General features: G+C 39.6%; 1 protein-coding gene and 2 long non-coding RNA genes across 6 annotated transcripts in view; 2 read left to right on the forward strand and 1 right to left on the reverse strand.

Moving 5' to 3' along the window:
- The window catches only part of LOC138117196 (collagen alpha-1(III) chain-like), a 29,152-nt gene extending 12,674 nt beyond the window's left edge, over nt 1–16,478 (forward strand). Inside the window, exon 4 of the mRNA XM_069027271.1 lies at nt 15,784–16,478. Within this exon, the coding sequence (XP_068883372.1) occupies nt 15,784–15,944 (161 nt within the window). The 3' untranslated portion in view covers nt 15,945–16,478. The remainder of the gene's footprint in view (nt 1–15,783) is intronic.
- LOC138117070 (uncharacterized) lies at nt 7,501–15,571 on the forward strand. The gene is made up of 4 exons (XR_011154492.1): nt 7,501–7,649; nt 9,573–9,612; nt 9,967–10,096; nt 11,235–15,571. It is a non-coding gene; the product is annotated as an uncharacterized lncRNA (long non-coding RNA).
- A 4,209-nt stretch (nt 16,479–20,687) lies between the features above and the next one.
- Nucleotides 20,688–27,178, reverse strand: part of LOC138117091 (uncharacterized) — a 122,057-nt gene continuing 115,566 nt past the window's right edge. For 2 of the 4 annotated variants that reach the window (XR_011154501.1, XR_011154502.1), the window contains 3 exons: nt 23,795–23,957; nt 23,344–23,521; nt 20,688–22,695 (listed from right to left, as the gene is read on the reverse strand). This is a non-coding gene — a long non-coding RNA (uncharacterized lncRNA). Of the gene's footprint in view, nt 22,696–23,343; nt 23,522–23,794; nt 23,958–26,284; nt 27,145–27,178 lie in introns of those variants that run through there. The other 2 variants (XR_011154503.1, XR_011154504.1) reach the window with 2 other exon arrangements.

Raw genomic sequence — 27,178 nt, forward strand, 5'->3', positions numbered from 1 at the left:
ATTTTCTTTTGGTGAGTACACACCTGGGATTTCCTCTGATATCTGTTGTTTCCAGGTTTCCAACTGTGAGAGCCACAGCTGACTCAGTTTCCTGAAAATACCACATAGTTTATTTTCCTTGACTATCCCACTTCACACATACTACATTTGTAGTTTCCTTGAGAATTTTATCAAAGCATTTTTAATAAGATTGTGTGTCTTCACCAATATGGCTTTCCAGCCATGAGCAAATGTTAGTTATTCCTAAAATGTTTGCATGCATGTTTCTACAGTACTTGCTACAAGGATCTTAAAAGATAAATATTTACTACTCAGTAAAACTGTTACTTTAAACTGTACACTTGTGTAGATGTGCTAGAGCCCTTTGTGGCAGGCTTGGATTCTGTTCAGATTGGACAAACATCTAGGTGTTTCTCATTCTTCCCAACTTTATTTAGGCATTTATGAGAAAAAGGAGATTTTTATTTATCTTAGTTTCTTTTACATGTGTTATTTTTTGCTCCAATTTTAATAGTCCGAGAACTCTGGAAAATTCAAATTTTCAAAGCAGATGAAACATCAGCCTTAGAGGCTTCTCTGGGACAGAGCTGTTTCCTCTAACTCACTGAAGACATTGCTTCAGGGAGAAAAAATTTATTTGTTCTCCATGGCACTTCATTATTTGGCTTCCTTGAAAGACCCATTTAAGGAGATGGTTGCTTCTGACAGCAATAGCAGTTGCTGCAGTCCAGATGAAGAATCTGACTGTGGATACATGACACAAACAGTAGCATGGATAACACTGCTGTTACATGGTAAGCAACTTCATTTATTTGCATGCTATACTGATAATTTAATGTTGGTATCATAATCAAATACTCATTCATTTTTAGCTGCATGGCTTGCAAGTATTAGCAAGAAATCCAGATTTTTGGTTTCTTCATAATTATTGTGTAGTCTTTATATTGTTCTTCTCCATAATCTCATGGATTTATTTTTACTCACAGGACCAACAGTGGCAGCCCCCTATCTTTAGATTTATTTCACAAGAGTGAACACAAACAAGAGAAGTGTACAAATGCAGCCGTGTGCCCAAGAATGGCACAGATTGACAAAGGCCTGGGTAAATGTCCTACCAGCCACATGCACATTTTACCAAGACTTCATAACACCTTTTGGTTTTATGTGAACATGGTGCAGTGTGTGGTGCTACCTACACAGTCCCCAGGAAATGTATAGAGATGTAGTTATTACTTGCCATTAAAAATTGCAGAGCTCCTAGAAAAATAAATTCGCCTTTAGTATCTTTTCCCATCTCTTAAATAATATTATAGTAATTAAATTTTAATATGTAAGTTCTTTGCAGGTCATTAGTGGTATAACGCTGCATATATGTGCCTGCTTCAGAAAACAATTCAGTCCATAATCTCATAATGTTGATTCTACCTGGCAGTTTTATTTGAACTTAATTTCTTTTTCGCCTCATGCTGTTACTCCAAGAGTTATGAGACAGGCATCAGCTGACAGCACCAGGGGAAGGATAGGTATTGGCAATAGCATAAAAGCAAAAGGGGAGGAAAAAGAATAGCTATTGTAGCATTTATCAGTATTCTATTAATAGTCTGCTCAGACACAACTGTGGAATAAAACAGACATTCATACTGCAATTTCTTGCAAAGGTTGAAGCTATTCATCTGCATGGTTACAAGGCAGAAGTCTAAACCTTCCAGGTGTTATAGCTGTTTCATTGTATTATTAGCATCAGAGGAAACACCTTAAAAAAGCCATTGCCTTAGGTGTAAATACTCTACCCCATTCCCTTTGGAAGGAATACAGATACAGACAGCCATGCTTCCTAGAGTGCTTTTTCACATAGTGTCTTTACAGTTTGAAATAAAACTATACCCAAATATTCCAAGCAGGGAACTGGGCCAAGAGTCTTTTTGTTTAGGGCTCAATTGACCATCCACTGAAGTGGACGGAAAGCTTCTTGTTGTTTCAGTGAAGGAGAATGTTTTTGCTATGTGTAACCAGGTAGAGATAAGCTCCACAAGAGCTTATGTTCTTTTTTACTGTGGAAGAGACTGGAGCAACAGGATAGGAAGGGTGCCCAGAGACAGCTGCCAAGCCTGCGAGTTGGGAAACCCACCCGACCTACTGCTCTGGGAATGGCTGTGATATCCATGGAGACCTTTGTCATTCTGATTCTGGGCAGCAGCTGTGCTCTTACCTGTGTTCTCTGTCAGTGCCCTCACGGAATGTACACTTTTTTAGGCTGGAACAGAACTCCCTGTTTGGGTCATGGGCTGGTTTCAGACCATGTAACTCTGCTGTCCTGAGACACCTGCGTTAGGAGCTTGGGAGCTTTCAAGTAGAGACACCTGACTTGGCCTCTGCAGGTGTCTCATTCTGTCTCCTTGATTACAGAGTTTTTAGGGCAGCTGCTTTCTTAATTAGGCACCTCATCAAGTGTGATCTGTTAGGGGAGTGACACTGGGCTTTGTTGCATAGACAGTTATAAGGGCAAACTTGTGAAGACAAAGTCAGGGGGAAAATAAAGAAAACTAAATCAAAACAAACAAACCACACCAAAAAGCAAAAACCACACACATAAAAAAAAGGGTTAGGCACTTGTTGGTTCAACATTAGCCAGCCCGTGACCTATTCGTAATTTTCTAGTGGAGACATTACACATACAAACTGAAACAAATTTAACATTTTGATACTCTCAGATTTTGTCCAAGGTCTTATAATAAAAGAGCTCGCTTCTTCCTTTGTTACAATGTGATTGTTAAGCAAGGAAAAGAATTACAGTGAATAATGCAGGTTGTCAAAGATGGCATTTCAAAAGGCTCAAAATACTCCTCAAAACTGGTTGCAGTTACCCAACAGTTTCCTCAAAAAAAAAAAAAAATGGGGGGTGGGGGAAATAATTTAAGAAAAATGCTTTTCATGTACTCAAGTATTTCATTTTTGTGTAAGTGAACTCAGTCAGTCCAGTTTATTTCAAGTTTTAAGATGTATAGAGAGGATTAAAAATTACTCTCCCCCCTGAACATTTTGAATTTCAAAAATGAGCTATTATGTTAAAATTATTATTTTAAATCCTAGTTGAGAAAATGCATAGCATATTTTACTTATTTAGAAAAGCTGTGTTTTCCTACAACCATTTAAAGAAATGAATTTTTTGTTTTGAGAAATCCTGGATTCTGAAATTAAAACTGCCATTTGATTTTCAGTTGGAATATTTTATTGTTGCAATGGTACAACAGAGGTAGTTAACTGGGATCCTTTATAAAACCTACTTAGTCAAAATATTAGGATACTGAAGTGGGTTCAGATTGCACTGGAGAGTGCTTGCCATGTTCAAGAATCTTGGCAGAGAAAGGAAGAAGAAAAAAATAAGTAATGCTATGTAAGTGTTCCCATGTGTAAGGCTTAGGTATTATTATTCTATGTATTTCACATCATGTGTTCTTCTCTAGTCAGTTGTGTATGTTTAGATTTTGCAAGCTGAGTGAGAACATTTTAAAAAAGTACAGCTTTCAGGTGGAATGGTTTTCCATCCCTAAGTTATGAATGATGATCGGATTGTATTTATAAGGACAAGCAGTATTTGGTAACTCTGCAATAATTGCACTAAGGTCTCCTCGTTTTTGCTGTTCTCACTAGCCAATTTTTGCTGTTCTCACTAGCCAGCCCTTGAAAGGAAATATTTTGTGTGCACGTTTCTGTTGTCTGCCTGGTGCCAGAAAATGCATGTAAAATGCTACCCTGTCTGACACCTACTTTGTCTCCAGTGTTTTCCTTTTGTAAATGACTTCCCAGCTGCATGGAAATAGGAAAAATGTCTCCTGTTTCAAACAAAACTTTCAGCTTTCTGGAGGTTATTCTTGAAGTCAATGGGAGGGAATCTAATTCCACTTGTTTTATGTGAGGTGAACCAGCTTGAGAAAGTCTGAAAGATGAACTTAGCTCTCCTTTATTTCAGTGAAAGTTTCTGGCAAGCAAAATGCACTGATGAAATGAAATTAACCCCTCCACCCCCCAACTCATGTGGGAGATATTTTGCAATACACTTGTTTTCATCCAGTTTCATGAACATTGAGATTTCCACTGCCTTAAAGCTCTAAGAGGAAGCTTTTCTCTCTTTGGTAGCTGAAGTAAAAGGAGACACTGTTGTAATTATGAATGAAGCATTTAAAATTTAAGATTAAAAATATGAAATAGAAACCCAGTTACAAGACAGTAAGCTCTGCTGAATGCACTTTTGTATTGCAATATTTTAGAAAAATCACTCACTAAAGATTTTTTTTCCACAGAAGCATAAGAAGATAATTCCTTTTTTTGACATGCTTTACCTTTGCAAAGTTCCTGGGCTGTTGACAGGTACAACAAGACATGTGCTACACTTACATGCTATTAGCGCAGCAAGCTTTGAAAAATGTCTAATGCATTGGCATATCTGACAATTTAGGGTATTAGTTAACAGTAAGACTCTGTAAATAGAGTGAATTTTAGCTTCAACTGCTGACTTGAGCATTCAGTCAACATCTTCAGTACAGGGCTGAACAACAAATAATGGCATTTTATGCTATAGAGATGGAAGTTGGCGTTATACAGTGTGTATGGTTCAGCCTTAGAGCAATGGTAATTGCAATGTATTGAAGTTTTGCATTGTAATAAAAATAGAGACCATTAGTGGATACCATTTATGTCATTAGTATTTAGTGGCTGTGTGTTGCAGCTTTTTTAGTGCTCATAAAACTGTCTCTGCTTGCAGATATGTGACAGCACTGATATAAATTTAAATGTTTAGAAATCCATAAGACATTAAATATAGATAGTAAATAGGGGCATAACATTATGGACAGAACCTTAATAATTTGGCACACAAATGTTTATATATTTGCATGTCAAGTGCAGAAATTAGCATAATGGTGCTCACATTTATACTACAGATTAACTTGATTAAACAAAGAATAACAAGTGAATTAAAACTGAGGCACATCATGCAGAAGCAGCAGAGAATACTTTCAGGTCCCCAAAAGGGAATTTGTGATGTTGAAAGGTATATCCTCTACATACATCTGGTGAGATACTGATTTTTCTCTTCATAGACTTTTTACTAGTTACAGCACCTGTTCCACTAACTCGTATTACAGTTGTTCTTAAGAAGTGATTATGTTAATTAAACAATAAAAAACATAATAAGTTTGTTAGGGAACCCTAAGATAGAGATTGGCTGGCACTAATTTAACAGTTGTGGAGCCAGCCAGCACAGGGAAGGTCGTATGGTGTCTAGCCCAAAAGAGCAATATCTTGTCAGGAAATTGGAGGGTGGTATGAGGGCAGGGAAGGAGCTGGCTGGAGAAAGACTTCGGAGGATGGGGTGGAAAGGAGTCCAGGAATAAAGCACAGGAGGATTTCCCTGCATTCCAAGTGTTATGCATGAGACAAGTGTGCAAGTCATGGTTTGGGCTTCCCAGTATATGATTTTCGTTCAAGAAATTTGGAAGCTTGTTTGATTTCCATGCAGCAGATCTCTGGGAAAGCTGTCCTCTTCCTTTGGTTTAAGGAAGAAGATTGGATTCTGCTAGCAGTTACTCTAACATCTTTAAGAGGTTCCCACCAGAGCTGATTTTTCCTCAGGAAGTTCCCACCATGGTTGATGTTCCTTTAAGAGGCTTCTCTTTGTGCTTTACTGACCCTGGTTTCTGTGTCAGTGATGGATTTGAAGCAAGAGATTCTGAGACTCGTGTTCTGCACACTCCATCCCCATTGTCCTCAGCTCTGACCTTGACATCCTGGAAACACCCTGGAGGTTTGTCACAGAGCTCTCAGAGGATTTGGAAATCAAACTGTACGGCAGTAAGGGAGAACACAGAAAACTATAAAAACACTTCGGTCATTAAGAGTGAAGTGACAGCAGGCAGTGTTAGAGTATGAATCCTTCCAATTAATTTTCTCTTCAGAGCACTTTTCATAACATTTTTAATTCTAAATTAGTATGAATTCTTTGGCAACATTAGTTGTGTCTTTCAAAAGAAAAGAAAACCTTTGATAAAACTTCTGAATCTCTTGACTAAACAATGATAGAGCCCTGATTTTTTTGAATCCTTATAGTTGGGAAAGGTGATAGTAGGAATCTACATTTGCAAAAAGCTTGTGGCTTACATTAATAGTTGTTAAGGTTATAAAATGAGATGCTTTTCAGAAGCTTAAGTAATAAGCAGAAGCAAAACATAAGCTTTCTGTACAGTGAATATAAATAATTCTTTCTGAGGCTCCTAGTATTTCTTACAATCTAATTATGGAAAGTGTTAAACTGAAAATCATAGTGCTCCTTTTAAAAACATATTTTTTGGTCTGTTTATCCGTTCAAAACAGACCAAAATGTAAATCTGTAAAATGCTTTCCATCTTCAAAGCAGCTATTTATATTCATCTAAATTCTGAAATCTTTTTGAAACTTTTCATTTTTATTTCTGATTGTGGGATTCAGTGTCACTTCTTAGCACATTAAATGCTGATGGCTTTGAACATACAGTATGGCACAAAGCGATAACTTGTGCTTACTACCCTGCTGAGAGGCAATTCTAAAGGAAAAGTGATTTTTATGCCGGAGTTTTGGCTGATTTTAGAATTAGGGGAAATATTAAAGAGCATTGCAAAATATTTTAATTCCCCCATACACCACTAAATTGTTTGTTACCTTATTTATCCCAGTAACAGCAGAGGCTGCTTTCTGAAGCTATTCTTCACTTAGAATTGTACTAAACCCACTAAGTCCTAATACAGGTGACAGATAAGTTTTGCAGTAGAGTGTTACTCTTGACTGGGTCTGTGCACACTTATCAAAAGCAGATGTAAAGGGAGAAAAATATTAGAATGATATAAGAGAAATGGGCTCCCTTAAAACTATTGTGTCATAAGGTAGAAGGCAAAAGACTGGATTTCTGGCAAAGTGTGAGTGAACCTGAAAAAATGCCATACTTCACGGTATTCCTACTGGAATAGTTGGATTAACTGTAGTTACCATAAAACCTGATACTGAATCTGAGTGTAGCATATTCCCTTAAGCAGGACAAGTAGATGCAATGTTTTGAATTGGAAATGAATGTTGAATTGGTGGTACTTGAAAGTACCAGTAGGACTGTGCAAAGCATATTATCTTGATAATGTGTTTTCCTGTGTTTTCTAACATCTATTTTTTAAGTTCACTCTTGTTCTGACTGCTGTCTGATACCTGGTATCTAGCTGCTCTCTTGTACTTCTATCTTGCAGGTAGACAGTGAATCATCCTAGGTTCTTACAGGGCATTCAGGCTTATTAGATTACCCAAATTACTATGGGTCACAGCTGAGATGCATTAGAGGAATTTAATAGGAAAGCTCATCCAATATAGGCTCTGCTGTTCTTACTGCTTCTTATTGCTTTCATAAGAAGGGAGGGAGATTATTGAAAGACATATTTATAAAATATCCAGTGCAGTGCAGCTACACTCCAGGTTTTTGCCAAATTAGGTGTTGAACCTGAAAGAATTCGGGCATCTGCTGCAGTGCAGATTACAGGTCACTGGGTGACCTCACTCATGTAGGTTGGCCTCCTCCTGCTTTGTTTAATCCATCCACAAAATTGAGAAAAACAAGGACCTTCATGAAAAAACAGGTATGCATCTGGGCACAACTGCCCTGGGTAAATAAATTACAAGAAAGCAGAGGGTCAGCTGAAGTAATAATAAAGAGGAAATATAAGTTTCTTTGTCTCCCACACACATTTGCCATTAGCTTAGTGGTGTGCCCTGTTTACATTTATTTGGCGTGTTTAGTCTCACTAGACTTCCAGCAGAACAGATCTGGGGTCATCTTTCTTCCCTGCAATTGAGTGCATGAGAAACACTATGTGGTTAGGTTTATTGGAGGGAACATAGGCTTTAGTGACTTGTGAATGAATCAATAAAGCATGTTCCTGTAGGTTTCTGAATTGTCTATTTCATTAAGAATGGAATTGGACAGCAGAAGATCAATTTCTGTGGCAAATCAGAGGGGTTTTATCAGACCTTTGTTTAAACTGTGGGTTTTTGAAGTCCAAAAGCTTCATCAGAAATATTATACAGGATTTAAACTGAAAAAAGGATCATAAATAGTTTAAATGTCCTTTTTCAGAAGATATTTTTGAACTCAGAATCACATGAGACCTGATCTTTAGCAATGCCCAGAGTTGACTAAATGAGTGGAAAATGCTAAGCTCCCGCATCTGAGGATCATGGTTTACAGAGTACTAGATATGGTGTTCATTAAAAGATATTTGGAAGGGGAAACATTCACAAAGGAATGTTACTGCTAAGGTTATAACTGAGAACTGTGTCTTTGTAAATCATAATTGCTTACAGCAACTGTCGACAATTGACGTGATTGTTATACAGGTATGGAACAGTCTTAAGTTTTGGCAGAGAGCTGTATAAATCTGCTTATTTTTGCAGCATCACCATGTGGCTGTGAAATTCTGAAGAAACACCTTTACAGATGGGTTTGTCTGAAAATTCTTTTCCTGCATGGCACATCCAGGCTTACTCAAGTGTGGTAGTGCACCTTGACAGTGTTGTTTTAGGACAGTATAACTTGCTTGTAGGTAACACAGTGTTCATCTTGGAGCCAGGGCTTTTAGTACACATATGTATCTTTCTAGCATCCTGAAGCAGTGTTAGGTTCATGGATAGACAAGGGCAGTGCGGCATATGCATTTCTTAATTTTTTAATAGGCTCATCAAGTCAGAATTTGTATTTCCAAATCCTCAGGGAGATGGAAAAACATGGATGAGTCACGTTGCTGAGTCTAGACAAAAATTAGCTGAATCTAAATCAAGAACAGCATCAACAGTAATACTTAGAAGCACAGAACTTTATTAGGAATTGATAATTTGCCAGGCATTACTTTCTACATAGACAATGTTGTAAGATGTTGGCCATCAATAAGTTGCTACATATTCCAAAACAAGTTTAAACTAAATAATTTATCATAAGATGTGTCATTGCCTGTTACATAGACTTAGCATTAGCTTGCACGTGCATACCTGCACAGGACAACAGTGTTTTCTAGTAATTCTCTTGAGAGGCAGTTACATTAATTTTCTAGTAATTGCTATATAAGAATTACATGTTACCTACATGTAATTCTTTATGTTTATGAATTATTTATTGTTTAGTGCAACCCTGAATCTTGATTCCTTCCTCGTTGACTCTAGAAGCAGGTTTATACCTGAAGGGTGCCCATAAATGCTACACATACAGAATTAAAATCTTGATGCTCTGGTGCAGTGATAGATGCTGGTGATACAGTGCCTTAGTGGGGGTTTCTAGTTAATTTTCTGTTACACGATCATAATTTGTGCTATTGCTTTGCATCGTTTTGTCGCAAACACCGTCGGGGGCTGATTAAAGATGGGTGAACCCTGCAGGATCTAGAGGTCTGGGTAAGATACCCAAAATCTTTAGTAGTTTTTCAGAGCTTAATGAGAGGTGGAGTTTTCTTTTCTCTCAATATTTTCAGGTGTAAACCTTTCCCTTTTCAATGGTGTATTATTTTTTGTAGGCTGCCTGATCATCCAGGGGTAGGAGGCAGTGAGCTGAAGGTAAGTGCTTGCTGTCTAGAACAGAGCATTCCTTGGTTGGGGTGAACATCAGCAGAGGTTTCTGAAGAGTTTTCCCAGGCAGGGTTTTAATACTGGTATTGATGTCCAGAGGAGAATGCAGCTCCAGCCATGTAGGTTTCTCTGAAGCCATTATTAATGTAATAGCCGTAATGAAGGGTCTGCCACACTAGAGAATAAGAAAGGAGTAAGAGGCTGATCGTTACTCATTGTCGTGTTTACAGAAGGGGTTATACATCTCTCACTGGAGACAAACCCATAGCTATCACTCCAGGGGACTATTTTTGTGCTCACTAAAGATGAATTAGTGTACATAATTTATCTTGATTTTCACAGGATCCATTGCAAAGCACATCCAGAAATGGATGACCTTTATTCTTTCTTACTCATGAGAAAAATCTGTGAGTGGTTTGATTGAATGAGAGCAGTGAAACCAGTCCATGGTGAAAGATTTTTTAAAAGAGAGGTGAGTGGCATTTTTTTTTCAAAATTTGCCTGTGGTTACATGGCATAAAATGTGAAATCCAGTAAGTGGGTTGCTCAAAAATTAGAACCATCCCTCAGAGGTGTGGGAAGGTGATCTCTGTGTTAAACTAGTCATCAGTTCCCTATGAGAGTACTCAAAAAGTACTCCCTATAAGAGTACCCAAAAAGGAGTGTATTTGGATCTGCCCAGGAAGAACAAAGATATCCTTGATTCTGAACTTTGGTGAATTCTTCATAGTAAAAGGACTTGCCAAGGATGGAACATAAGCATGCAATGGCTTGCACGTTTTTGAGTGGTGGAACTGCCCATACCTTTGAGGAGTCCAGCTCATTCAGGTTGTGGTGTACCAGCACCCCTGGGACCAAAACATGGGCTGACAAAGCCTTGCATGGAGAGAAGGACAAGTCAGTGAGTGGGAGTGACAGCCTGACAAGTTCAATTTGAGAAGAAGTGGGGTAATAAATGGGTGGGGTAATAAATGCTAGTGTAAGCCACCGAGATGATGGATTTTCCTTTTAACACCAGAAGTATTTCAATAGGATGTGTTTTACTCAAACAGAAGTTGTGGGGATGGATGTAGAAGTAACTGAGTAAAAAAATCTCATATAAGAGATCAGATCAGAATGTCTGATGGCCCCTTTAGATCTTAATAAAACTTTAAATGTTGAACTGGAACCTCTTTATGTTAGACTTGAACAGCAATTCTTGGTGGACTTCTCAATATCCCAAGTGGCACTGAGGTTTCAAATGGGATTGTAATTTTGAATGAGCCTATGCTGCATGTCTGAGGACATTTGACCTTATAATCTTTGCTTGCATAATACAGATAGCTAGAGTGGACCCAAGCAGTTAAAAAAGACAAATGTGTTGTGGATGAAAAGGAAAGGAGAGTCAGTGAATATTAAAAAATATCAGACTGTCATAGAAGGATAATATTGTCTTTTGGCTTCAGTTCCACAGATGGGTATTTAAAGCCCTCATGTAGATAGTGCTGAAGTGAGGGGCTGAGACAGTTCCACTGACTTCAGTGGGATCATTTTGAAGAACAGGGTTAAGTGATTCTTAGTGGACTGGGACAGAGAAGAATACTGACAACACGGTTATCTTTTGCATCTAGGGCGCTTCTTCAATCCCTGATAAAATTTGAACCATAAAGGAGAGTACACAGTAGGAAATTGAAGAAGAGATCAAAAGATCCAGAATGAAAACTTTGGCTCTTGAGGCTTAGCAGAGGAAGGGGAAAACATATAAACCTAGGAAGTGCACATGGAAGTAGTCATGACAATCACTGTGGAGCCATAGGGTGGAATAGGACTAGGGTCTTTACTGAAATTCCCCAGGCTGAAATAATGCCACTTCTGTCTGCAGAGAAGTATTTGCCAAAGCTTGTTTTTTGGGTCGATATTTTGTTAAAACAGAACACCCAACCAGCAATGTTGAACTATGCTATTTCAATGTTCATAGGCAGATGTTTAAGTTAATTAAAAAAAAAAAAAATTATTTTGATTTGCCTGGGTAGAAAAATAAATAATTTCAGTTTAAGAGGTCATGTTCAAGTGAAAAATTAGGCATTTACCCAAGCCAAAATTCTTTTGTCATTTCATTTTGTGGAAACATGGAGTCCCTTAAGCACTTACAGTGTTTGGAAATGACTGTCTTACATGGAACTCTGGGTTGCTTCTCAGCTCAGGTTCACAGGTTGGTATGGGTCATAATTATCACAAGAATTAGTTGAAGACCATAGCAATTAACTATTTTTATGGCTTATTATCATATTCTAAATACTAAATGGTTCTGTCAAATAGTCTCAGAGAGATTTGATAGCTGACCCACAGACAGGGAACTGCCTTTGCTTACACACTTAAGCTACTTGTATTTCTAGGAAGCTATAGCTTATTAATTAATTATTATTTTATTGATGTTCAATTGATGTTTGACTAAATATAAATTAGACACTCGGTAATAATAATGTAATAGCATGAGGCAGGTGAGATTCCCCCAGGATAGTTTGTAATAAAGCTTCAAATTTTTAATAATCTTAAACTCATAAATAAATTATTACAGGTGGAACAAATGCAAAAATACTGAAATAAGCTATAAAAATGTTAAGTGGTGGTGAAGAGACATATAATCTGCTGGGAGATCTGTGTGATAATGCACATTTGGCACTAAGTCACATCGGTCAGAACCACATCATCGCTCCCCACTCCTTCCAATCATTTCATATTTTGGTGTGCATCTACCCCTCCTATCCCATTATTATGCTGCACCATCCTGTTCCCAGACATTTTGCTTTGCCTGGGAACAGTGTTAATTTAATGCACTCAGGTGACCCCAGAGGCACTGGAATGACACGGCAGCAGCAGCCCAGAGTGCTGCAGTGAATCCTGCTGTTAGCAGAAACGCCGGGGAGGCCGGGCGCTCTTCTGGACAGTTGTCTGTGAACTCTTCAGGGAAAAGTCGGGGGGAGCTGTCTCTTTGACCACACTGTCAGTGTTGAGAAGGACACATCTCCTCACTTAGCTATATCTTTCATCTTTTCCTTGGAAGACAGGTTTCCCAGTTGCTCCTCTGTTTTTCCTGAAGAGTTCACAAGGAGACCATAAGTCCCCCTTACCTAAGAAAAGAAGGAAAAAAGGAGAAGTTACCCTTAGGTAAGGAAAGAAGGATGTAGACAAGGAGAGGATTCTGATGGTGTATTTGCTGGTTTGTTTGGGGTTTTTTGGTGCCTAATATCCTGCAAAGATTTTAAGAGATCTGAAAACCCCCATATATATTCAGTAAAAACAGCACCATTATCCAGCCTTGAAAGACAGAGCAAGATCCCAAGGCAGTATTCAGTATCCGTGTTTTATACTCACCGTAGTGGGAATTGCAGAAATGTAGCATTTTGTAAAAGCTGCTGATAATTTGAAAAGTTGTCATGCAGCAGGTTAGTAAAGAAGCTTAGTTCCTGAAATTAATTTTGCAATATTTCCATCAGCGGATGTAAGGGATACAAAAAAGTCTGAAAATCTGGTCCTGTGACCATAGTCACCGGTTTAGACTTTCACCTAAATTTATGTTCCAGGAATTTGGTGGATATTGAATGGCCAAAGGGTTGCATACTAGAAATTTGGCTCAGTACAAGGTACAGAAAAAGACAAGTATGCTGCTTTTCTGATGTGAGAGACCTTGGTTGCTAGGAGGAAAGCATTCAAGTGTTTGCTTATGTTTTGAATGTGTTAAGAGAGTGGAATAAACAGATAACACCACGCCTCTGAAATAACATTTTCTTAAATAGTGAAACTCTTTCCTAATGAAGAAATTGCAGTAATCACATTTCGTTAAAAATAGGGAGTTATGGTATCTGTGTAAATAAAGTGCTGTGTTTTTCCAAACACAAATCTGCTGGCAAATATATTTTTGTATATTTGTGTAATTGGAGATTATGTATTTCAACTTCTTGTTGAAACACAGAAAATTTTTGCCTCTCCATAACAGGGTAAGGAGGAGTCACATCTGTGATTTGCAGAATCCATATCACAGTGATGTTCTTTTTGGTAGTTATGATTATTCCTGTGCATCTGCCAGGAGGCCCATGGGCACAGAAAACAGGTCCAGCTTGAATCATTCTTCACTTTTTCCGTGAATGGTCTGGTGGAACTGTTTGCCAGTTCCTGCTGACACTTCTCTGGGGAACCACATTAAGCAATTGCTTGGGTCACCAGATGTCTGTGCCTCTTCCTTCATGTGCCAGTGCAGGTTGGGCTTGGAAGAAGGTCCTGCCCTGCTCTTGTTGTTTGCACACTGCCCAGATTTCTTGTGACTCATGTCAGTGTGACAAAAAGCCCTTCCTGTGCTCTGCTTGCTGCCTTGGATGTAGGAGTGCTGCTAGAGATGAATAAATGCTTTGCAAGATCCCTGCCACTTTCTCATGCAGGAATTATAGAAGTCTAAAGGCTAGTTTCACACTTGGGGATCTTTTTGTCATCTTCTTGTCCTGCAAGAAAATAAGATACAAATTACTTCAAACACAGCACCTTCTGCTTCAACTTCGATGCAAAGGTCTTATAACTGAGAGAATTTATCTGTCTGTGTAAGAGAAAGATTAAATAGGCATTAAACAGGCATTTAAGCTGTTTGGAGCCCTACGTGCCTCTGCTGTGTGTACATAAAGCTCGGCTCAGGGAAGGTAGCAAACATTCTGCAGCCTCCAGCCATACCTACAAATTTGTGGTTCTGGATTTGCCCTTGACTCCCTTTAAAAGGCTCCTGTGGCTGCACAGCTTTATTCAAAGTTACCTCTGGTGAGGCAGAGTAGAAGATAACTTTTATAGTAATTGGTAATCAAAAGGAAAGGGGAAACAAAGGAAAAGGCCAATAATGCAAGACAATCATTAAGTGCCAAATATAATTTGTCAAAAGTGTTCCTTCTAAATTGGATGGAGGCAGCATTTTTTCAGATCAATACTGCCTCACTGACTCCAGTACAGTTATGGTAGCTTTTGGCTGACAAATAGGAAGAATTGTGGTACGTCCTATGTGTAAACATTAAGAACAAAGAACTTAGTGGATTAATAGACCTTGACTGTGGTCAGATATCGCTGTAAAACTGGGACTGGCAATATGCAAGGGTTGAAGTTGGCACAAATCACACACATGGCCTGATTAGCTATGAGCCAGCCTCGTAGATCAGCACAGCCAGAAGTTCAAAGCTCCACAGCAAACTGAGCTCAGTAGTAAATATTATCAAGGAGTACATAACCTGGTTCTTGGTGATCTTAGTGGGAAAACATATTGAATTCATTTAGAGTTTGAGCTATCAGAGAAAGTGCATTAAGTATTTAACCCAGCTGTTTCCCATCTTTAGCCATACATCTTACCCAGCCTGATACATTTAATTACCAATATAAGGTGTTCTTGCTGTGACTTAATACAATATTATATTCTTACTCAGTGTTACTATGGGTCAAATACTGTGTTTTATTTCAAAATGCATGCTGGCAATAGAGAAAGCAGGTGTCATACAACAGAGGGGCAACCTCATAACAGGAAGTGGCATTTCAGCTAAAGTTTCAGAGGGAGAATGATATTCTGGGTATTTCCTAGACCAGAACGTCACAGTAGCCTGCTGACAGAAGCAAGCAGTTCATCATTTCTTAGCTGGTGTTCATTAGCCCTCACAGTGCAATAGGAGCCCCTGGCTCTGGCAGCAGAATTCTGCATCTGTGGAGACAAAGCCCTCGTAATCTAAGCAAACCATAACAACTTGTCCTGAGTCCCAAGAAACAGTGTTTGCACTGGAACTCAGGCATCTTAATTCACAGCCAGCACAGCTTACACTCGAGACCAGATGCAGTGTGCCACTCTGGGATCCCCTGGGAGGAAGGAGTCACCCATATGTGTGCACACCTACAAACCTCTGCATCTGGCAGCCTCACACCTTCCTGAAGACAGATCTGCAGCAAGAAGGAGCATCACAGCTGCATTTTTCATCAGGAGAATATGCTAATTTTTGCTGCAACAACTGTATATAACCTGACAATTAATCTCGCCAGTCTCTGGGGTTCACTTTTTCTGTGGTTGTGTTTAGAATCCCCAAATGATGTAATAGGTAGAAGATACTTGATAATATATTGTCTTCCTATCTTTCTATTTTATCTAAAGCTGTATTAATTTCTTAGGTGTCATCGTGTCTTTCTCAACATCAATCCATTGTGAATCATGCAGACACAGCAGTGAAAGAACAGAACCTGCTGCAGCCTGTGAGCTACAAGAAATTTCAGCTGGAGGGCTGCATAAGGGCTTTGCAAGACCACCAGTAATTTTTTATATTCAGAGCTAAATAGAGCAATAAGATGGAATTTAAGCTTTAGTGCAATGGATTGCAACTCTTCAGTCAATCAAATTATAGTTCAATCAGTTCATTTTAATCACTTCTCTGGAGAGAAGTAAACCCCTATGTTGAAGAATATGCAGCAATTTTATTGATGGAAAGTTTAATTGTTTCATTTTTCCTTACCGTCTGTAACACACTAGACTTTTAATCAGTGGGAACTGAAGTTATAATGAAGTAAAGTCCACTTTCCACAGTTCACAACTAGCTGAAAATAATTGGGTTGAGACTCCCATCCAGACAGTGTAATGCCTCTGGCATTTTCCTGAAAACTACACTTAATTGCTTTGCTGATGTTGTTAAGTGGTCCTAAGGGGGATGAAGTAGTAAAGCTGCTCACATATGCAGGGAAACAATACACAAAAAATGTCTTACAAGGTCCTTAAAGGAGGCCCAACTAGTGACTAGAAGACAATATATTGCATTTCCCTCCCCCCCACTTTTCTATACCAGAGAGAACACACAGGAGAGACTGATAAAATAAACTGGAAATTCTATAAACACTAACAGTATTTTTATTTAAGGACAGTAAGCTTGGGAGCAGAAGTACAGAAAACATCAAGGCAGAGCTCTTGCAATCAAACCTGCAACTTAAGGCTAGCCCAAGTTGCTTGGCATTTTTATGCTGAACACTGGTGAGCTGCTGCCTGTCTTCAGCACCTTGGCCCGAAGAACAGATGTACTCTTGTCCCCAGGGAGGGAGGACAGCTTGCTCTCTGAGCTCTAAAGTGACAGCATGTGAGCCAGCCATGAGCTGAAAGCCTTGTGCAGGCATCAGTGGGACCAGCACATGTACCCTGTTAGGCTCTATACATAGCCAGGGAAGGAATAACACTTTGGCATTTCTCCTTATTTAGTACTCATGGTTGTATGGCAATTGTTTAAAATGATGAATTAACTGATAGACTCAAGGATATTCTGATGAAGAAATACATTAGCTACTTAATGGAGAAAAATACTTATTTAGAGTACTGGCCACTGAAATCAGTGTTGGAACTGGAGCTGTTTTGGGGAGAACTACACAGCTAATTTAGCTCTAAGTGGGAGGGTTTTGTTGGTTTTCTTTGTCCTTGTTTATTTAGATACATGGCACAGTAAAGTCTCTCTCAACAGCCTGACCTTCCTCAGCTTCTATTTGTGTAAACTTCAGTATGACCTTTCCTTATTCTGTTCTTGCTTTTACAGGCTCTGAGCTGAACAACTATCCCCTGACAACTTTCTAGAAAGGAACATAGGCAAAATTGAGCCATGGAGTTCTAAAGCTAAAATCTTAAAAGTTCCCTTAACCCTACATCTGACCCCAGGCGCCTTTGAAAGTCTCTGAGTTGGACCTCAAATGTTGGCCAGCATAACTCTACCAGCACCTGAAATGATGCTTTTTCCACTGAAACCGGCTGAAGCATAGACAGGACTCAAGGACCTTGACATGTGGCCCCATGTGAGCCTCACCATTCCCCATAATATTAATAAGCTTTAACACTTATTTCTCCTATGGTGAAATAATAACCTCCCATGTGCTGGAACTGCCAACCATATGCCAAGGAGATGAGCCCTCAGTGAGAAAGTGCACTGTGTCCAATTCACTCTGCTTGCCTGTCTCTGGGAGAACAGCTCAGCAGCAGCAGCAGTGCTGGGCTCTGCTGTTCCCAGGGTCCTGTTTTGTCATAAGTAATGTGGTGTGGAATGGTTTTATCAAACACACCAAATGATGACTGTGTTGCCACAACTGATGGGAGACAGTACTTGGGTTTTGTACTCTCAGAGATGCTGAGTAACCAGGGCAAATCTATATTGCAGAGGACAAATAACCAACCTGATGTGCCTGGCTGAAATTTGCTACTATGCTATCTGGCTGTTTTAGAGGGTACCCTGCCCTGACCCTTCTTTTTGGGACAGGGTTGCTGTCCCAGAAGTTCTTCCTGGAGCTGTAATGCAGTCCCGTGCAGCAGCACAACTGCCAGCTGGCCCTTATTGCCAAGCAGAGCTCCTTGCTGGGGCTCACATGCTTTAAAGTCTTACCCTGGGTCTCAGTGGAAACAAGGGGGAGAATGATTCGACACGTTACCCTGATTTGACATACTGCATGGTTACAACATGGTGTGTCCTCCACATGAAATCCAAACTATGTGTTAGTGTGCAGGCACAAATCTGACTCTTCCTGATAAACTGTTCATGTGGAAAGATACAATTTGCATGGTTGTCATCAAAGCCAATGTATGTATTCATTTGTGGAAGCATGTCAGACACCATATGTCACTAATATGCCTTTGATATGTTGGTGTCTGAATTATTTTTTTAGCTGCTGAATGGCATATGTTTAAATGTAAACATCTGTTCTGTGTCTGTACTGTCTGTATTATTTTTTCTTTATTTCTGTATTCTCTTTTGACTAAAAGTTTGATTTAAACCTAGAAAAAGCGTGGGATTCATCCTATTTTTAAAGAAGAACAGTTTTTGTAGTATTTTAACATGTGGCCAATGGGTATCTTCTCACAGATGAGAAGGTCACTTAAAAGAGAATTTCTTCCCTTTCAGTAACCAAAAAAAATTCAGTTCCCAGGCAAAATAAAAATTAGATTTGACTACAAGTTTGTTAAATGAAAAAAATATTGTTTTAGTTTTGAGCAGGTTCTGCAATGTATGGATTTGCTGAAAAGAAATCCTTGTAAGAGCCATATGTTACACCATGACAGTAAGTTGGTTCTATCCAGAAACTTTTTTGATTCAGTTAAAGAACTTGCAGTGTAATAAATGATTTAATAAAGGAATGAAATAATATGCTATGTTTGTTAGGCTATTCATTATACATGGGTGAAACTCAAAACCAGTGTCACAACAAAGGGACTCAAAAGCAGTTATTGCAACTCATCAATCAACTGAGCCACTGCAGCACCCTTCAGAATGCTACAGCCAGCCTAAAAGGCATGGTCTGGGCAAAAGCAGGGAATGAAACTTTACTATCATAGCAAAAGAAGAAGAGAGTTTATGAACCAGCTGGGGATACCTGGAGAGTCCAGACATGAGTGTCTAACGCTCAAGTACAGGAGGGGCTTATGAAACATTGCAAAGTGAGCAGCTGTGTTGGGCTCACCAGCGTGAGTGGGTCAGCAGGAAGAGACCTGTAAAGAAGCAGCCATGGTGGCACATCGTGAATCTGCAGAGCCACAAGTACCCACGCAGTGACCCTTCCAGCCGAGCTCTGGGAGTGTCCCAGGACTACGGCATTCTGCCTTTTGGTAAGAACTCACCCAATCCAGCAGCAAATAACAAATGTCAGCTCTTGGTGGACTTAGGCAGCCTGGGCTTTATATTCTGTTTGTATGGTTTGGCTCAGGCCTTTAACAGACAAACGGCCATTGAATATAACATAGGAAAATCAAATCTGTCTAAATCCAAAAGCTTCATGTCACTGTCACAGAGTCATAGCATTTCATAGCCACAGCTTAAAGCAAACCACATCAAAACAAACCACGAACAGCTGAGTGCAGTTGACCACCAGCTAGTTCATAAAAAGTGCCCGGAGTAGCCCAAAGCGCACCTGCGGCCATGGCAGAACCACTGCCCGGGCTGCGGGGCCGGCCGGGATGAGGGGCCTCGGAATCAGTCAGTGCCATCTTGTGGCATTTCAGGATATTAAAACGCCCTTGAGCTATAGTAACTGCAACTGTCCTTGGAATCCACCACAATTCCAAAAATTGCAATGGTACTGCATACAAAGCCCGTGCAGCTACGTGTGCTTGGCCATAGCTGCCGCGGCTGTGCATGGAGAGGCTCAGCACCTGAATGATTAATGAGGAAAATGCCAACCAATTATGGCTCATTGGAGGGGCACAGATTAATGCATGTAATTAGAAATACTGGGAACAGATGGAGAATTTTGCAACATCAAAAGCCTGCTCCTTATTAGCCATGCCCTGCGCGGGCAAGTGCAGCGCCAGGCAAGTGGTTCGCCCTGCACAGCCATCTCCTGGGGCAGAGCTGGCACCCCGGGAAGAGGCTGCTCCCACAGGACACCCACCTGGGATTGTGTGTGGGTGCCTGCAGTGCCTGGGGCAAGGCTGAGTTGTGCTGAAAGCCACTGGCCAGCCCTCATCACCCACCCACCAGGGACCCTGCGACCACAGCCCGAGTTTGATGCTTGGAGGTGGCTGCTGCTGCTGCATCATTTGCAGCCTCAAACCCTTCCCTCCAGACCCCCAGCACTCATTCCAAGCACCAGCCTGAGGCTGGGAAAGAGCAGCAGCTGCTATTACTAACTCAATTAAAAAAAAAAAATCTTTAAAAGTATTCCTAACATCTGTCTTCCTCTCCCCGCCCACCCAAATAGGTGGAAAGGGCCTTTAAGCTTTCATATTATCATTTTATACATATACTAACCATATAAAAAGAGAAAATGCACTTCATTTATTTCATATAATAATATTTACCTACTCTATAAAGCAGTTTGTATACTATAAACATAGAACACAGCCAGTAGATATTCATGTAAGTAATGTAAGAATACATATATAAGGCAAATATATAAAATGTGCATGTAAATATATAGCATATAGAAGTAAAAATTATATAAATAAAAATAATAGAATTGTAATTAATTTATAAGTAATAATATATCATTTTCTATATATTGTATATATATAAATATATATATGTAAATAAATGTGTATATATATAAATAAAAATTGAGCTGTTTCCTAATAATGACTGCTGCAATACCAGAAGGGGACACATACTGTTCCTAGCAGTGCAACATTTATTGCATAAAAAGGAAGGAAATATTAGCAACTTGAACAAGATTAAAACCAGCTCTGAAGCCCATCCTATCAGCTGGTGGCTAGTGGGTATCCCAGGGGGACATCCCTTCCTTACTGCATCAAAGGGCACTGAGGGAGGGTGGGCAGACTCCTGTGTCCCTGCAGATAACACTGTGGTTCACTAACAAACACCTTTAATTCTTCCTTGTCTCATGGCCCACTTTGACGTTGTTCCAGCATCCCAGACACTCACCCAAAAGGCTTTTGGGGAGTGGTTATGGTGTAGTTCCAAAGTTACAGTAATTTCTGCTTTCTACGTTTTCCACTTCTGTCAAGTATTCAGAGAATTTTTTTTTCTTTCCATGACCCCAAATTTATTTTTTTTTAAGGAAAACACTTCAATTTTATCAGATCTTCTCAAAAGAAAATCACGTTTGCACTACACATGTTTCATTCAAGGACTTGAGCCCTGATGTTCATTTAGTATAATTTTAGTAAATAGTGGGATTTTCTCAGCCTACAGCTTTGCTGTAGTTTGTAGTTTGGTACAGTTGCCAAGTAAAATTGTGGTGGGTTTGCTTTAGGGTTTATTGCAGGGCACTGAATCCTGTTATAATCTCCTTTTTAGGAACAGTAGAAATGTTCTGATTACAGACAGACAAAACTTTTAGTACTTGCAAGAAGTCAATTAATAGTAAATTGAAAACTGATTTTTTTTTTCCATATTAATTTGAGCACAAAGACAAAAAACCACTATATGATAATTTCATTGTCCTGAACTGTCACTATGGTTAGTTACACATATGACTAATGGGTTCATTCCAACCTAAACAAGACATGTCTTAAGTTTTGTTTTCCAAACTAGGCAAACCGAGCTTTTATCTTCTGTTACGTAAACTGCATTATTAAACACAAAGTAATCTTCCAAACAGGTTGAAGCCAAGTGTCTCTAATTTTCAAAACTTTATATAGAATACTGTTGGCTGAACTCTCACTGTAAATCTATAACTTAGATAACTATTTCCTCTCTGTCATGCTGGAAATAAAATATAATTTTTGACTATGATTTATTTTTCTCACTATTTCCTATCCTCATAGCAAGCACTGAGTTTTATTTTCTGATGGGCCATATTTTTTTCTAGTTTTGCATATAGAAATTCCCAATAAGCCATCTCAGAGGGGATGATATCAGCCTGAATTCCCACTGCTTTCCTCTGGCTGAGGTGTGCTAAAGCATTATTTTGTTGCTCCTCAGAGGGTCTGATGTAGCTGCAGTGAGGCTGGGAAGAGCCTTTCTTCACAGCCTCTTTCACCACATAACTGGGGAATTATGCACCCTGCAACAATCTCGGAAGGAATGGAAGCTGAAAATACTGCAGCTGCCACTGAGAGGTAAAATTTGAATCCAGATCAAGATTTGAATACCAGAGATACCTGAACACCAGTGTTCTCAGATCTGCCTTTTCATTTTGAGAAATGGAACATTGATGGGAGCTCACATTTTGAGACTTTAAGCATTTCTCATTTCAGAATTTAGTCTCTAGCTTTTGGAGAGACCTTGGTTTGTAACATCCCAAATTATAAGGTGGTCAAACTTAACACTTTGACCTCACTCTCTTAATCCAATATTTTCTCCCATTTCTTCACCTCACTAAGCCATTCACAAAAAGTCCTCTAGTTTTGCCTATAGGATTCATTACTGCATTATGGCTCTATATATTAGACTGGGTTTCCAAGTTATTCCTTAGAGAGATTGCATTCTGCTTTGTAATGATTTTACCATTGGAAAAGTTCATCTAGAAAGATGCCTGGGAAACAACGAAGCCGCTAGGGGAATTCATCACTTGAAGTATCCATCACTTCTCAGTAGAGGAATTGGAGTGATATGTTAAGCTTGCTACATCCTCTGTCAATCTTTTGTTTATTACATTATCAAGCTGCTTGCACTGTGAAAGATTAAAACAGTTGGGTAAGTGCAAAGCATGAAGTTACTGAGCACTTTGATTATAAGTCAGACATCAAACTGGTATTTGAAGTGCAGAACTACTGAGCTTTCGCTTTGTCACACAAGCAGATGTTGCCGGAGGCAAGGAGGAAAGGAGTCCTGCATTTTTTTTAACTTGGCTGCTGAACTTTGCACTACCTGAGGAACCAGGCTTTGTGTGCAGCTCCTGGTTAGATGCCTTTCAAACCTGCCTTCTGCCTAAGGGCTACCAGATGTGCAGCTGAGGCAAATGGATAGATTTTCCCATTGTGCATCTCTGCAACCTGAGGATGTGCTGCTTATTGCTCTATGTACATGGTTGGGTTGCTTTATTAATTTAGGAGTCTGACAATAATGCTTTTCACTTTTGCTCTACTTTAAGTAGAGCTCTTCCCAGTATGAGAATGAACTATTAATGAAAAGAGATAATACCTAGGGAAGAAGACTTCATCCTGGATATTTATTCAGAATTTCAGCTTGAAAGATCCAACCAGAATTTTTTGGCATATATTTTACTTCCTGGTAACTCTGGTCTGCACACACATTCTAACTACCTTTAAAGATTGATGGGGATTTGTCCATAGGAGAATCCTTAAGTCTGTTGACTTACCTATCCCACTACCTGGATGTAGTCCATGTAGTCTGAAGGATCCAAGAAACATCCAGTAAATAACTCTCCATGCCCAATGAACTGACTCAGGACCCTGGGTTTCTGGGTAAGTACATTTATGTCTCTGTGTTCAAGTAATAAAGTGCTTCCCTCTCCTTGTGACCATCATTAAGTAAACCTACAAGGAAATATTACACCACGTTTAACAGATGTGAAAGTCATCTACAGGCTTGTGACAGAGAACACCACGGGTTTCACTGGCCATCAGTAGAAGTGAACCCATCTCCCTCAAACATAAAAATCTGTTACAACGTTCCCTACAGATTTTCTTCCTTCACACGCATGATACACACATCACTGGTGTATTCACAATACCTCCACTACTATTGCCTATCACTCCTTATGACAGAGTGTCCAAAACATCATGCTGGAAAACTGTGTTTCTGGGTACCTTACAGAGAGAGGATGGTTTCAACTGGTAGAGTGTTCCCCCACGTGGCTGCCACAACCCCGTGTCACCACAGAGGCTCTGTGTCACTGAAGGAGCAGAGAGTGAGGCTGGCACTGGCAGAGGAAGGTGGCTTTTGGAGGGTGATCTAACACAAATGCCACAGCTACAAAAGTGAGAGAGTTCATTTAGGAAAACCCATTTGAGAAGAGAACTTATAGAAGACAAACAATACAATGAGGTGCACCTCAGAGCAGAAACCCTCCCCTGAACAAATGTGGGCAACAATAATATTTTCTAATTCACAGCTATCTGTAGTCTCTTTTTAAGCACATTTGTCTATGCTTACTTCCAAAAAGCTGCTATCTTGATAAGATTTTTTTGTTTAAAAATAAAAAAATATTAGACATTAGAATTGTACATAAAATTATTTTTCCCCTAGCTCTGTTCTTGGTGTCTTTTTGCGTTATGTGTAATCATGAGTGACCCCAAGGTCAGTTTTTACTGAAACCACACAGAAAGCCCTGCTAGATAGGGAGAAACATGAAAATCTCAAGGAACAAAGTATTTGACTTCTAAACAGAATGCCTGCCTAAGACCAAACCTCATTAGGGAAGTCCTCCAGGCAAACATCCTCTCATTATTTATTGTCATGGTTTGCTGAAGATTCCTCAGTGTAACTCACAATTGGGTTTTAAATAAATCTCTCTGTATACAAATGTGATATTCTTGAATCTAAGCAGCAGGGTTAGCTGAAAACTAAATAAGACCAAAATTTCACATTTCAGAGACTCATAAACAGGTTAGAGTCTGACAGCAATGCAACAAGAGGCAGAAATATGAGTGACAACATATGGCTGAAAAGTAGGGTGGCAGTGGCTGTACAACATAATAACAAAACAGCGAGACTGCAAAGCAAAAGCAAATATCTACAAGTGTTGCTAATGTGGAATTATTTATGGTGAGGAACTTTTCTATAGGACAAGGATGGTGCTGTGTTTATGATCAACAATTAAGGCATGAAGGCCTTGGATTTAAGGCTTTGCTTCCCATCCTTCATTCTGGCCTCTAGAGGGTCAGTTTGGCCTAGGCTCTCAAATGTTTGGAGGCACTCTGATATCCTGGAGGAATTGGTCTAAGCCTCCTGGAGTTCAGCTGCTCATCTCAAAATTAGGGGTGCTAAAGCTGCTCATAGCAGTTATTGTGAATGGGAGGGTGCTAAAGCCTGGGAATGTTTTATCAAATAGCTTTGCTATGGATGTTTTCAAAGGGATGAAGGTCTGATAGATTTTCCTTACAAATCTTATTACATCAAAGGGTTAACTGATGTTTATGCCTAAGTGACCGTGACTTCCATTTTTGATTCCACCAAACTGCTGAGACCTCTTAAAGAAGTCCAGAATACCTCAGAAATTTCCATCTCTAATCAGAACAGGGTGAAGTTCTGTTCAAGGAGAAAATCCTCTGGTGTGATCCATTTTTCTGCTGTAGTTAAATATTCTTGGGCTGATTCAGCATCTGGGCTGATGAGTTGGGCCCTGGAAGCTCTTGCCTTGGTTGATCTGGAGGAGGCTGGAGGGGCAGCACAGTGGAAAGTTCCTCTCCTCACCAGAGGACATGCACAGGCCACTCTTGCCAGGGCACAGTCTCCTGACTCCCTTGCTTGGCTCAGTGCACTGCCCATAAAAAATTCATCTCTTAAATTTCATATTTATCACTTTCCATAACAAGGCTTCTCTACTAAGGTAATACTATAGCCAAACAAATGTAAAGCTGGTGAGGATAGAGAGTAAAATAACTGAAAAGGTCTTTTTTACTCAGTGTGGTGAAAGGGGATATTAATACAAACAGATGGCTTTTTTTAGTGCACCTATTACAGAGTCATGCCCACTTTTTGCTGAATGCATACCTATGAGACTGTGTGTGTGCAATAAAACCCTTAGTTTATTAAGCATCTTTTTCTATTCTGCTATGTCAGTCTAAATTCACTTTGAAGGCAGGAATGATGGAATTGTTCAATATATTGTGTGCACAAGGTTTTGACCTCTGCAATCAGCCCCTGAAACACCACTCTCTGCTTACTATTGGGCAGTTGAAATGAATTATGAGGTAGCCTCATAAAATATTGTACTAAATCTAAGGCCTCGGAATATGTAGTACTTGAGCATTGTTGTATTCTTTCTAACTTCTAACTTCTAAATATTTACAATCTCTGTAGGACTTAAAAATGAAAATTGAACATACTGTTTTTACTGAATATATTGTTTCTAAGCAAGGTCTCAATCCTGCAAGAGCTCAAATGGTTGAATGACCTTGTTCTTGTACAAAAATATGCCACTGATTTCTGCATCCATTTGTGTTTGTGTTTTGCAGAAGACATCCTGGAACTATTATTGTGTCATCCAGCAGGAAGGCACAGGTACATCTGCCTGAGTGCCAGACTGTGCTGTGGAAGACACGTCTCTAAACTGAGGCACATTGTAACCTGAGGGGGCAAAATGCTTTTGTTTCAAAAGGGGAACAGAAGGAATACCCCCAATGATAAATCGACCCCAAATACCCTACTCTGCACAAAGGATCCTTTGTTTGGAGGAACACTGACCCAGCCAAGCTGGAACACCCAGTGAAGAGCTGTCATCACTCTGCATTTCCACACTTACTAAACTTACTTTCTTCATTCTTTGTAACGTGCAACTAGAATTATATCAGCCACCACAATGATCTTTTCCTTTCAACAGCTCTGTGGCAGCAGTTCTGCCTCCCTTTTATTCTGTTACTTAGCGGGGTAGCTCCAAATAATTGTTTTGTTTCCACACACAGCAAAAGCCTATATAGCATCAGGAGGGCCCATGGAATGGGAACTAAGAAACAGAAAGTCCAGTTGCTGAAGTTTATAATTGGTGGTTCTTATTCTGCAAAACAGTTAAACACCACACTTTTACTAAAAGTTTACTGCTTTGAATATTCATTCACTGTGTGCCCACGGGTGAACACAGTTCACCAGACCCCTGTGTTAACACCACAGCTTTAATTTGTTTATGGAGCTTGAAAACTTTCCCAGCAGGACCCTCTGAACAGATGTAACTTATATAATGCTTAAAAAAATTAGAGCTTTATTTATTCCTACCTTGAAGATACAGGGCCTTGAGGAAAAATGTGTTAACATGGTGAAAGGCCAAGCTTAACCACTCCATGCTTCAGGAAGAGAATGCTGTCACAGAGCTGGGAAAAGCCACCTGTCCCACTCAAAAATGTTGTCTTTGTTCTCCACATGAATCAATTTGTATCTGCTGATAACCCACTTCTTTCCAAGGATTTCAGGCTTAGGATTCCCTTTGATGCCAGACTCACTGCTGGAAACAGTAAACCACTCTAACTTTGATGGAG

The sequence above is a fragment of the Aphelocoma coerulescens genome, chromosome 11, assembly GCF_041296385.1.
Source record: "Aphelocoma coerulescens isolate FSJ_1873_10779 chromosome 11, UR_Acoe_1.0, whole genome shotgun sequence".
In the NCBI taxonomy this organism is placed as follows: Eukaryota; Metazoa; Chordata; class Aves; order Passeriformes; family Corvidae; genus Aphelocoma; species Aphelocoma coerulescens.